This window comes from Neophocaena asiaeorientalis, unplaced genomic scaffold, assembly GCF_003031525.2.
Source record: "Neophocaena asiaeorientalis asiaeorientalis breed wild unplaced genomic scaffold, Neophocaena_asiaeorientalis_V1.1 scaffold1409, whole genome shotgun sequence".
Classification (NCBI taxonomy): Eukaryota; Metazoa; Chordata; class Mammalia; order Artiodactyla; family Phocoenidae; genus Neophocaena; species Neophocaena asiaeorientalis.
The window spans coordinates 7,790-19,882 of record NW_020173789.1 but is presented as its reverse complement, the minus strand read 5'-3'; the positions used below and the strand labels follow the sequence as shown (position 1 = coordinate 19,882).

The 12,093-nt window shown below is 36.7% G+C and overlaps 1 protein-coding gene across 1 annotated transcript in view; it reads right to left on the bottom strand.

The window, feature by feature from the left end:
* Nucleotides 1-10,214, bottom strand: part of LOC112404062 (dystrophin-like) — a gene marked incomplete at both ends in the record, with an annotated part of 44,006 nt that extends 33,792 nt beyond the window's left edge. The window contains one exon of the mRNA XM_024751868.1: nt 10,064-10,214. Coding sequence (XP_024607636.1) covers nt 10,064-10,214 — 151 coding nt within the window. The remainder of the gene's footprint in view (nt 1-10,063) is intronic.
* Nucleotides 10,215-12,093: the final 1,879 nt, after the last annotated feature.

Genomic DNA, 12,093 nt, shown 5'->3' with positions numbered 1-12,093 from the left:
TTATTAATGTTGCATTACCTATGGAAGGGAACTGAAATTAATTTGTATTGGTTCAGGAAAATAAAGATACTTTAGCTGAGACCAACTCGATTAAGTGAGAGATAGGGTCTTTTTCCTTCCTTCTTGCTTTACCCTCCCCAGAGGGCAGAAACTTCTAATAAATAAGCATTATAGGAGAAATTAAGTATAAAAAATAAGCTGGGTATCTCTAAGAGAGGGGGTCTTGGATAATTACATTTTGGTAGATGCACTGATGTACTTTAAAACAGGGCTGGGGCTTCCCTGGTGGTGCAGTGGTTGGGAGTCCGCCTGCCGGTGCAGGGGACACGGGTTCGTGCCCCGGTCCGGGAGGATCCCACATGCCGCGGAGTGGCTGGGCCCGTGAGCCATGGCCGCTGAGCCTGCGCGTCCGGAGCCTGTGCTCCGCGGCGGGAGAGGCCGCAGCGGTGAGAGGCCTACGTACCGCAAAAACAAAAAACAAAAACAGGGCTGTAACATTCTGAGCCATGTTACTGAATCAGTGCTCAGTAGTTTCTAATTAGTCACCTGTTAGCTGGAATCAGTTGATCTGTGAAAATAAGGACATGGGTATGGATTTCATTATTATTTTTTAATTAAATTAAATTAATGGCATTATCTATTATGAGAAGTTACCCTTGGAATTGCTGCTTTTTTATAGTATGTTGATGGGAAATTAGATGTCTTCTCAACTAGATTAAAAAAAATTAAAACTGAGTATCATGCATACACTACTCTGTAGACCATAAAGCGTAATGTTGTCCCTTTTTACATTAACTTGCCACTCCTTTATGCCAAAAGAATTTTATTACCATACAAATCAACTTTGCTTGAGTAAAAGTCATGCCTTATATAATAATAACAGCTAAGATAATTTATATAATTCTGGGTATCAAGTATTATTCTAAGTGCTTTTATGCAATTATGTAGTATATATTTTTATCAACCCTATAAGATAGGTATCATCATCATCATCATCACCACCCTGATTTCATACTTGGGGAAACTGAGGCACAAAATGCTTAAGTAACTTTTGCAAAGTCATTCAGCTCACAAGTGATAGAGCTGTATTTTGAACCCAGGCAGTCTGCCTTCAGAATCTGTAATATACTGCCTCTCACATAAGAGATATTAATATAGCTCATATAAGCATAAGGGATAGATACATGTTTCTTATAACTCATAAGGCACATGAATAGAAACTTAAAAACTCCTGTGTTTAAGTGTATGCGTTTGTGTGTGTACTCAGTCGAGTATCAGGTTTTACCCCTCTAGTGATACTCGAATTCAACCTATTACATTTGAAAAACTACTATCACAATGCTTGCTTTAAAAAATACACACACAATAGTTAGATCCTCCTATATGCTCTTACTGTTTGAAAATAATGTTAACAATGGTATGTCTTAGTGACAAATGCTAATCACAAAACTTGTGTTTAATATAAGGTTTTGAGTATTAACAGGAAGTTCAAGTTACTTTTATCTAAATGGCTTAGTTTCTTTATATACTACATTTTTTTCTTACTTTTCTCTCATGAATCTTTCCTATTTGGATAACCTCTCTTGAAATCTGTTCATCATAATGCTATCTATTGATATGATCATGCCATCTCCCACCTAGAGGATGCATGCTTTTCTCCCATGGTTCTTATTCACTGCCCCTTGAAGGTCAAGTAATGTCCATATGGAAACCAAAGAAAGAGACAGAATAACATTTCTAGGCCTTCTCTCTCCTTTCTAAGTAAAAATCTCGGAAGAAAGGTTACATTGTAAGCCCAGCTTAAAGGGGCAAGAAAGACCTGATCAAGCCTAAGACTGAGGCCATAAGGGCAAAAAAGAGTCCTTATAATTTATAGGAAGTTCAACCTAACTCACAAGTTCAACTTAACTCACACAAATTTAAAAACAAAGCTGTAGGATTACAGACACTATAATTTCTTTGGCTGGTCCACTGTGCACATATTCCTCATGAACTGGCCATGTGTGGTAGGTAGCCAGCTGAGGATTTGATTCCATTGAATGGTTTTCCTTTTCCGCATAACCAAGGCTCACATGCTTGATTTCTACAAACACAAGTATGACTGCTGGGAGCATCTTCTATGACATTTATAAAACGATGCCAGGGTTATAACCATTAAGATATTTGAACAGAGAATGAAACAGGGAGAGAGGAATGAAAAAAAGCCAGAGTTAGTGAGAGGGCACCAGAGATAATATTTCCACGTAAGTTGCTTTAAAGACGTGTTCCTGGGGCTTCCCTGGTGGTGCAGTGGTTGAGAGTCCGCCTGCCGATGCAGGGGACGCGGGTTCGTGCCCCGGTCCGGGAAGACCCCACATGCCACGGAGCGGCTGGGCCCGTGAGCCATGGCCGCTGAGCCTGCGTGTCTGGAGCCTGTGCTCCGCAACGGGAGAGGCCACAGCAGTGAGAGGCCCGCGTACCACACACACACACAAAAAAAAGATGTGTTCCTTCTTCACCTATATGAGTTGTTTTCTTGACCCAACTCACAAGTTTTATTTTACTGTTTATTTTAATTGTAAGTTTCATGTCTCTGTCAGAGTGGAAGCAATGATGAAGCTTCTGTGTGTGATAGAAGTAGTCAGAACAATTTAAAGCATTTGATCCAAACACCATTTACTGAGCATCAGTTATGTGCTAAATACTTGGCTAGACATTGGGGAAACACGTAAGAGGCCTCTCTGCTTCTCTGGCTGTAGCATAGTATATATGTATATTTTTTTTTACCAATTATATTGTTTACCTTTACTGCCATAGCCATCAAACATTCATTAAGCACTTACGCAGGGAAAAACTAGGAAATAAAATGGAATTTCTAAGCAGTAACTAATAACATGTACTTTTAATCTTGCTAAAGATGTAAGAGAGCTTATTAGTCACTAAAAGCACTACTTGATTCTATGGCATTCTCAGGCTTTCCAGAATCACTCATGCTCCTCCCAATTACTGCATTTCTATTAGTATTGCCTATTTTTTAAAAATCCAACTTTGGCCTCCCAATTGCCCAGTCTCAGAAACTATTATTTTGAACTCTATGATAATTCCCTAAATCTAGTCTCTTTGGTTCTGCTGTTGATTTTCAAAACATTTTTAAACAATTTTCATAACATTTTTTAAACAATTTTCATTGACATTGCTTTGATTCAGGCTCTATATACTTTACGCAGTATCTTCCTAACATATTCTGGCCTCCTGTTCATCTGTGCTCTAGTTTATCTTACAAGATATGTCTTCCTAAAATATAAGATAAACTTTCCCAAATTGCCACTCTCCTCAGTTTCACTTATCTTCAGTAATGGATCCCTATTGCCCACAGACTAGCTCCAAATGCTTGTCTTGAGATCAAGACCCTCCATGATCAGGCTGTGGTCCTCCAGCAGTGAGCAGAGTGCAGCACATAACCTAGGCAAGTGACATACCTTCTATTGCCCCATCTCATTTCCTATGCCCAACAAATCACTGTTTCTAACATTCTCAAGCCATCTGACATATTATGCCTTGTATAATGGTCACTTGTTTTCTGTGTCATTATCTGATGTACTAGCATGTGAGCTTCTGGAGGAAGATTCCATACACAGTAGATCTCTGTATTCTTCACAGCAGCTATTTTGCTTTAATAAGTGTTTGTTCAGTGATATGGAATAAAATTCAATGGAATGAAATGAAATGTCAAATCCTTTGGCAGGATTACACCTAAATCTTCCCATTACATAACTATCTAGATCATTTTAAAGGTCACCAGAAGAGAATATTTCACAATCTTGGCAATCCAAATGTTTGTGATTAACTAAGCTCCAAGGAAAGGATAGGTGACTGAGCTTCTAAGAGGGCATTTAATTTGTATTAATCAGTACTTAACAAAGACCATTTACTGAAGTCGTAACATAGTGCACATGTCACGATGATACCTGCAAATTCTAATAACTTGTATGGTAAGGATTTTGTTGATGTTGTTACTAAGTCAGTGTAACTAGTAACAAAAGTCTAAACCTCTCATAAGAATTGGTAGCAGCTAGTAAACTAAGCTTTAAACCTCATGTTGGTGTGACTGTGCTACAAGACAAGATTCCTGAGTCAACTATTTTCTTTTTGATTAAAATACCCTCCAAAATAGCAAACTGCTTTCCCATTAATGAAAGTTCAAGCCCCCATAAGACTTTTATTGTCCTCAGTAATATTGTCACTCCTTCTAGGGAAATCCTTTCATTCCTTATCAACATCACTAATAAAATCTTTCTCTTAAGACAGAAATAACCAACCAGAATTATTTCTGACGTGTTCCTTCACAGGAAGATTGAGAGCTTCAATTTGTTCACTCCCAAGAGAATCACTTTTGGGTGACTCAGATCTAAAGTAAACCTCTAAATTCTTTCCCCAAAGCAATAGCTATGAAGAATGACTGGTCTCTTCCAAATTTTGCAGCAAATTGAACTTTTTCCAGTTACCCCGGGTTAACAGTTTGGCTAGATTTAATAGTAACCACCAATATAGGATCGATCGTTTTACCTTGCCTAATTGGCAGACTCAGTAAAAGTGACTTATTTCCATGGCATTTTACAGTGGTTCAATTTCTAGCCTGCCTTGTAATAAAATGCTGTTGAAATGAAGATAGCAAAGGATGCTGCCACAGAACAGAGAGAAGCATATCTGTAATATGCATGGTGTACTTGCAAGATTTGCCCTCCAACTGAGAGAGAGAGAGAGAGAGAGAGCGCGAGAGGGCACGCACACGCCAGAGTCCTCTGACCCGAGCAGAATTTAAATCCATTCCCAGAAACAAAACCTGAATCTCTTCTTTAATTCTGTCATCTGTAATCATCTCTTAAAAAAATAAAGAGGATGTACTGTCTATGGATATGAAGCTAAAAAAACCTAAATGTTATATTAGGTGGGAAGCATGGAAATGCAGCAGGGTGCAGTTACTTTATGACTACTCCAAGGTTACTGATGTATTTCATTGTCAGAATGAGAAATTTTCTTATTTTCATTCACTAACAATCCTTGGGAAGAAATGCTGCAAAGTAAATCAGTGATTATTTAAGTAAGGCTTTAGTTTGAATTCAGTTACCTAAAGAAAGAACATTTATCCCTTCTTCTGTTTTATGAAGCTTGGAAAGATTAACAAAAAAAAATTTACTCCTTGTATACTTCTAAGAAAACATACATGTTTCCCATTTAAATAAATTCAACTCCTTTATAAATTGTTTGATTTTGTCAAAAAATTTGCTTCTCATTGTAATTACTTCAAGTAACAAAAGAGAATTATCAACTGTCAGGCTTTCTCTTAGCTATGTAATATGTTTTTCCATTATCTTAATTTTATTAAGATAATGGATTGTGAGGTGGGTTTAAACAGTTAAAGGTGGAAGATGGCCTCGCTTTCTGTGTCAGCAAACCAATTCCTTCTGCTTTTCCTTACACACTTATATGAATAAATCCTAGATGTAAATGATTACATAATCAACTTGCATATAGTTCTGTTGCTTTCTTTTTGTTTCAAATTATGCTCTTCAAAGTAGTTTCATATTCATCAGAAAAGGCACATTTTCAAGTAATGGACAACTATTCAAATTTTATTACAATATTAGTCAGATACTTTCCATTCCATTCATTCTAAATCTTCCAGAGCAAAGTGCAAAACCTTTCAGGTAATTGGCAGAATATGAAGACCTTAGACAGCCTAACCTCAATGCTCTGTTCCTGGTTTCCAGATGAGACCTTTACTCATAGTTGCCCTAAGTCATTTACCCTTATGGCTACCCTACCATTCTCTGCCACTTCTCTCCTTCTCTTCCTGGCTTCCTCCTTAGACTCCAGGCATCCAATGCTGACATCCATCCCTCTGATGTTCAATGTTACTGCCTGTAGTCTTGTCCTTGCCTGAAATGCTTCACATTCTAAAACTAATCGGAACATTAAAACCATGACTGGAAGGAACACTACAAATCAAGTGGCTCAACACTTTTATTTCCAAAGTGAAAATATGGAGAACCTGAGAGATTCAATAATTTCTGAAAATTACATATTTAGTTAATGGTAAGCTGGGATAGTACTCTGGCTTCCCAGGCAAGAAGGCTGTCTTAGGTTGAGTTCGTTCCTAAACAGACCCTAAGCCAAATATTTGGGTACAAATAGTTTATCTGAGAAGTCATCTCAAGAGACATCATGAGCGGGCAGAACTGTGAGACAGTTTACCCCATGGACATCTGGGGCCCAGTCTTGCTGGGAAACCTCTGAGAAACTGGGAATTGAGAGATACCTTGGAATCATCCCACCACTGGGCAAGGATTCTAGGGTACTTATCCATCATTTCGCATCCCTCCTTGGTTAATGGCAGCTCTGGAAGCACTAACTACTTTTTGCCCATGTTCAAACTGTCTGAGACTCTCCTGTGGCCAGTAAATGCCTTCAGACAGAGAGGAAGCCACTGGTATATACAGAAACTGTCTGCACGCAACTTCCAGTGTAGGCCAAGGGGAAGAGAATGCATGCATGGTCTACCAGAGGAATGAATGCATGATCACACAGAAAAAGTGGTCCAGTTCAAGGTCTAGCACTGGCTGTAACTACTTTATCAGATATTCAATTAAAACCTATGTGACAAGTGAACCTCTTTTAGTCACAATTTCCATGTGAAAATTAGAATGCAGCTGATGCTTTATTTTTTCCCAACGGGGTAGCAGACGGGATTGCCATAGCTATGGCTCTCCCCAAACTGTTTTATCTTAAGCTGCTGTGGCCAAAGGATGGCTCTGGCTGCAACAACAGCAAAAGCCAGCCCCATTCTTCACTGAACCTGAAGTTCATTAAATAAAAAACAGCTCTGGAACTTAAAAAGAAAGGTATCTTTCATCTGCATGAAAGAATTGTGAAGATAGGTATGACAAAAAGTTATATTAAATAAAAAAAAAAAAAAAAAAAAAAAAAAGAATGAAGTTGGGTGAGACACACATTTAGGAGGTATGAGTTGAGGGAGCAGATATTTCCTTTCAAAGCCATAAATCCAAGAAGCACAGAATCCTGAGTAGAGTTGTCAGATATGATCTAGGATGCCCAGTAAAATCTGAATTTCAGCTAAACAATAACTAAATGGGGACATATTTACATTTAAAAAAAAGTTCATTGTTTATGTGAAGTTCAAATTTAACTAAGCTTCTTGTACTTTTATTTGCTAAATCTGGCAACCCTAATTTTGGGCCAATCATGAAGGTTCTTGTGTGTGTGCATGTGTGTGTGTGTGTGTGTGTGTGTGAGAGAGAGTGAGAGAGATGATGGACGGAGCAAGGCTTTGTTCCTACAGTAAAACCCAGAGCTAGTTTTATAATGGTTATTAGAATGCAACACTGTCACAATTTACAGATGACATGATTTTATATATAGAAAACCCTAAAGACTCCACCAAAAAACTGTTAGAACTAATAAATGAATTTAGTAAAGTCACAGGGTATAAAACCAATATCCAAAAACCTGTTGCATTTCTATACATTGAAAACAAACTATCATGAAGACAATTCTTTTTTTAAAAAATCCCATTTACGATTTCATCAAAAAGAATAAAATGCTTGCCAATAAATTTAACCAAGGAGGTGAAAGACCTGTATGCTGAAAACTGTAAGACACTGATGAAAGAAACTGAAGAAGACACAAATAAATGGAAAGATATGCCATGCTCATTGAATGGAAGAATACTGTTACAATGTCCATATACGCAAAGCAGTCAAGGGAATCAATGTGATCCCTATCAAAATTCCAATCACATTTTTTCATGGAAATAAAACAAACAATCCTAAAATTTGTATGGAACCACAAAAGGCCCCAAATAGCCAATGCAATCTTGAGAAAGAAGAACAAAGCTGGAGACATCAAGCTACCTGATTTCAATTTATATTACAGAACTATAGTAATCAAAACAGTATGGTATTGGCATAAAAAACAGACACATAGATCAGTGGAACAGAATACAGAGCCCAGAAATAAACCCATGCATAAACAGTCAATTAGTTTACAACAAAGGCACTCAGAATATACAAGGGGGAAAGGACAGTCTCTTCAATAAGTGGTGCTGGGAAAACTGGACAGCACATGCAAAAGAATGAAATTAGACTTCTATCTTTTACCTTACACAAAAATCAACTCAAAGTGGATTAAAGACTTGAATGTAAGACCTGAAACCATTAAACCCCTAGAAGAAATCATAAGTGGGAAGCTCCTTGACATTAGTCTTGGAAATGATTTTTTGGATCCGAGTACAAAAGCAAAGGGAACAAAAGCAAAAATAACCAGTGAGACTACATCAGACTAAAAAGCTTCTGCACAGCAAAGGAAACCATCAACAAAATGAAAAGGCAACCTACCAAATGGGAGAAAATACTTGCAAATCACATATCTGATAAGGGATTAAAATCCAAAATATCCAAAATATATAATGAACTCATACACCTCAACAGCAAAAAAAAAAAAAAAAAAATCTGATTAAAAAATGTTCAGAGGAACTGGATATTTTTCCAAGGAAAACATATGAGTGGCCAAAAGGCACATGAAAAGATGCTCAACATCACTAATCAGGGAAATGCAAAGTCAAAACCACTATTATCAAAAAGACAAGAAATAACAAGTGTTGGGGAGAATGTAGAAAAAGGGGGCTCCTCATGCACTGTTGGTGGGAATGTAAACTAGTGCGGCCACTGTGGAAAACAGTATGGTTGTTCTCCAAAAAATTAAAAATAAAACTTACATATGATCCAGCACTTCCACTTCTGGATATTTATCTGAAGAAAACAAAAATACTACCTCGAAAAATATCTGCACCCCCATGTTCAGTGCAGCATTATTTACAATAGCCAAGACATGGAAACAACCTTAGTGTCTATTGATGGATGAATGGATAAAGAAAGTGTGGTGTATATATACATTGGAATGTTGTATATATTCCATAAAAACACATAAAAAATAATAAAATCTTGGCTGTTTGTGACAAATTGGATGGACCTTGAGGGAATTATGGTAAGCAAAATAAGTTAGACAAAAACAAACACTGTATGATTTCAAGTATATGTGGAATCTAAAAACCATTACAAACAAACAAACAAAACAAAACTTACAGATGCAGAGAACAGAATGGTGGTTGCCAGAGGGGAGGGGGCTTGGGGACTGGGTGAAATGGGTGAATGGGGTGAAGAGGTACAAACTTGCAGTTACAAAATAAGTCAGTCATGGGGGTGTAATGTAGAACATGGTAACTATAATCAATAATATTATAGTGCATATTTAAAATTTGACAAGAAAGTAAATATTAAAAGCTCTCTTCACAAGAAAAAAAAATTCTAACTTTATATGGTGGTGGATGTTAACTAGACTTATTGTGGTGGTCATTTTGCAGTACATACAAATATTGAATCATTTTGTTGCACACCTGAAATGAATATAATGTCATATGTCAGTTATTCCTCAATTAAAAAATGGAAGCTGAAAAGAAAAATATTTCTGTAGAAATTCTAATCACAGAAACAATAAATACTTTCTGGAAACCAGGGAGCATAACTGTAAGTGTACAAATAAACTGAAGAAAGGTAAGATGGAAATATTAAAATTATTAGATGCTGTATTTTATAGGAAAGCAATGTTACAGATGTTCATTTTTCATCAAGCTTGGCCTGCTCTAAGACCTTATGAATCGAAGGTAAAGCCATGTTTAAAAAATCTTGCCTTATTACTTAAATTTGCTTTGCAGGTAATCCCTACAGAGACCCTCTTCTAAGGAACCAAAACTTTAATAAATCACATAGCCGGCATTGTTCTCTTCCAGGAATATATTTGATTTTTTTCAAATATGAAATGCCTAGCTATTTTGTAATTGAAAAAGTAAACATCGCAAAAAGTATTAGGTAAGAATTATTTTAAAACTCTTCTCAATTGAAGCTTTAATTCTTTCTCATCTGTAAACCATGGCATGTGTATGTACGTAATACACATATACACTTAGTTTGTTTTTCAGATGAAAACAAATAGCATAAAATATACTAACCTTATGTTGTTGTACTTGGCATTTTAGGTCCTCAAGATCAGGTCCAAAGGGTTCTTTTTCCATTTTCCTTGTTCTCTCTTCTGTTTTTGTTAGCCAGTCATGTAACTCTTTCAGTTGCTGATTCTGGAGATCCATTAGAACTTTATGTAAACTGAAAATTTGAAAGACGCCTATTATTGCCTCTGTCAAAACAACTTTACTTACTATTATTAAACCTATTACTAGGTAAAACTATTGACATTTATAACTAAATGTGTGTTCACATGGTTTGGCATCATTGGACATTAAGAAGGAAGGTAAATAAAGCCCATAATCACCTCTGAAGTTATTCTTTCTTTAACTTATTATAGTTCACACATCCCAATTTTTAGAAAGTTTCACATAGCTAACTAAATGTGAACATGCTAAATAAAGTGTGAGCCATCTCTGGTAACTGAGTTAGTAGTATATCCTGGCAATCATTTGTTTATATATCCATTATTTTAATTTTACTATGTGTGGTGATAAAAGACAGCCACAAAATTCTTTGTCATGCCATCAAGAGATGGAGTCCATTTTCCATGCTCATGAATATGGAGTGGCCTTGTGATTTGTTCTGACCAACAGAATGTGGCAGAAGTGATGCTATACGAGTTCCAAGCATAGGCTGTAAGAGAACAGGTAGCTTTTGTATTCTCTCTGTTGGAACCCAGCTGCCATGCCCCAAGCTAGACTACTGAATGATTAGAGACCATCTTGAAAGTAACTCTGGAGGATAAAATGCTCTCTTAGAAGTTGAGCTTCCTGATGAAGCCCAATGAGTGACCCCAGTCATACCACGATTGCAGAACAACAACCTAGATGAGCCCTGCCCATATTCCTGATCTACAGAATCACGATATAATTATAAACTTTTGTATTAAGCCACTACGTTTTGGAGTCATTTGTTATGTAGAAGTAGATAAGTCAAAGACTGCATTTTTGTTTTTTTTTTCCAAAAAAAATAGGGTAATGTAATTACCTATTACCAATGGGTAATGGATTTAAAGTCCAAAGGCTTGGTTTTGGTTCACAGCCTGGCTATATGCCCTAGAACTAACTTCTTAAACGTTCTCAATTTGAATACCGGCATCAGGGACGTGAGACAATATCTTGCCTATCAATCACACAATTTCATGGTGAGGATGAAAGGTAAAATTTAGGTTATTTCACAATGTTGATTCTTCCAATCCAAGAACATGGTATATCTCTCCATCTATTTGTATCATCTTTAATTTCTTTCATCAGTGTCTTATAATTTTCTGCATATAGGCCTTTTGTCTCCTTAGGTAGGTTTATTCCTAGACATTTTATTCTTTCTGCTGCAGTGGTAAATGGGAGTGTTTTCTTGATTTCACTTTCAGATTTTTCATCATTAGTGTATAGGAATGCCAGAGATTTCTGTGCATTAATTTTGTATCCTGCTACTTTACCACATTCTTGATTAGCTCTAGTAGTTTTCTGGTAGCATCTTTAGGATTCTCTATGTATAGTATCATGTCATCTGCAAATAGTGACAGCTTTACTTCTTCTTTTCCGATTTGGAATCCTTTTATTTCCTTTTCTTCTGTGATTGCTGTGGCTAAAACTTCCAAAACTATGTTGGATAAGAGTGGTGAGAGTGGGCAACCTTGTCTTGTTCCTGATCTTAGTGGAAATGCTTTCAGTTTTTCACCATTGAGGATGATGTTGGCTGTGGGTGTGTCATATATGGCCTTTATTATGCTGAGGAAAGTTCCCTCTGTGCCTACTTTCTGCAGGGTTTTTATCATAAATGGGTGTTGAATTTTGTCAAAAGCTTTCTCTGCATCTCGAGATGATCATATGGTTTTTCTCCTTCAATTTGTTAATATGGTGTATCACATTGTGATAGATTTGCGTATATTGAAGAATCCTTGCATTCCTGGAATAAACCCCACTTGATCATGGTGTATGATCCTTTTAATGTGCTGTTGGATTCTGTTTGCTAGTATTTTGTTGAGGATTTTTGCATCTATGTTCATCAGTGATAT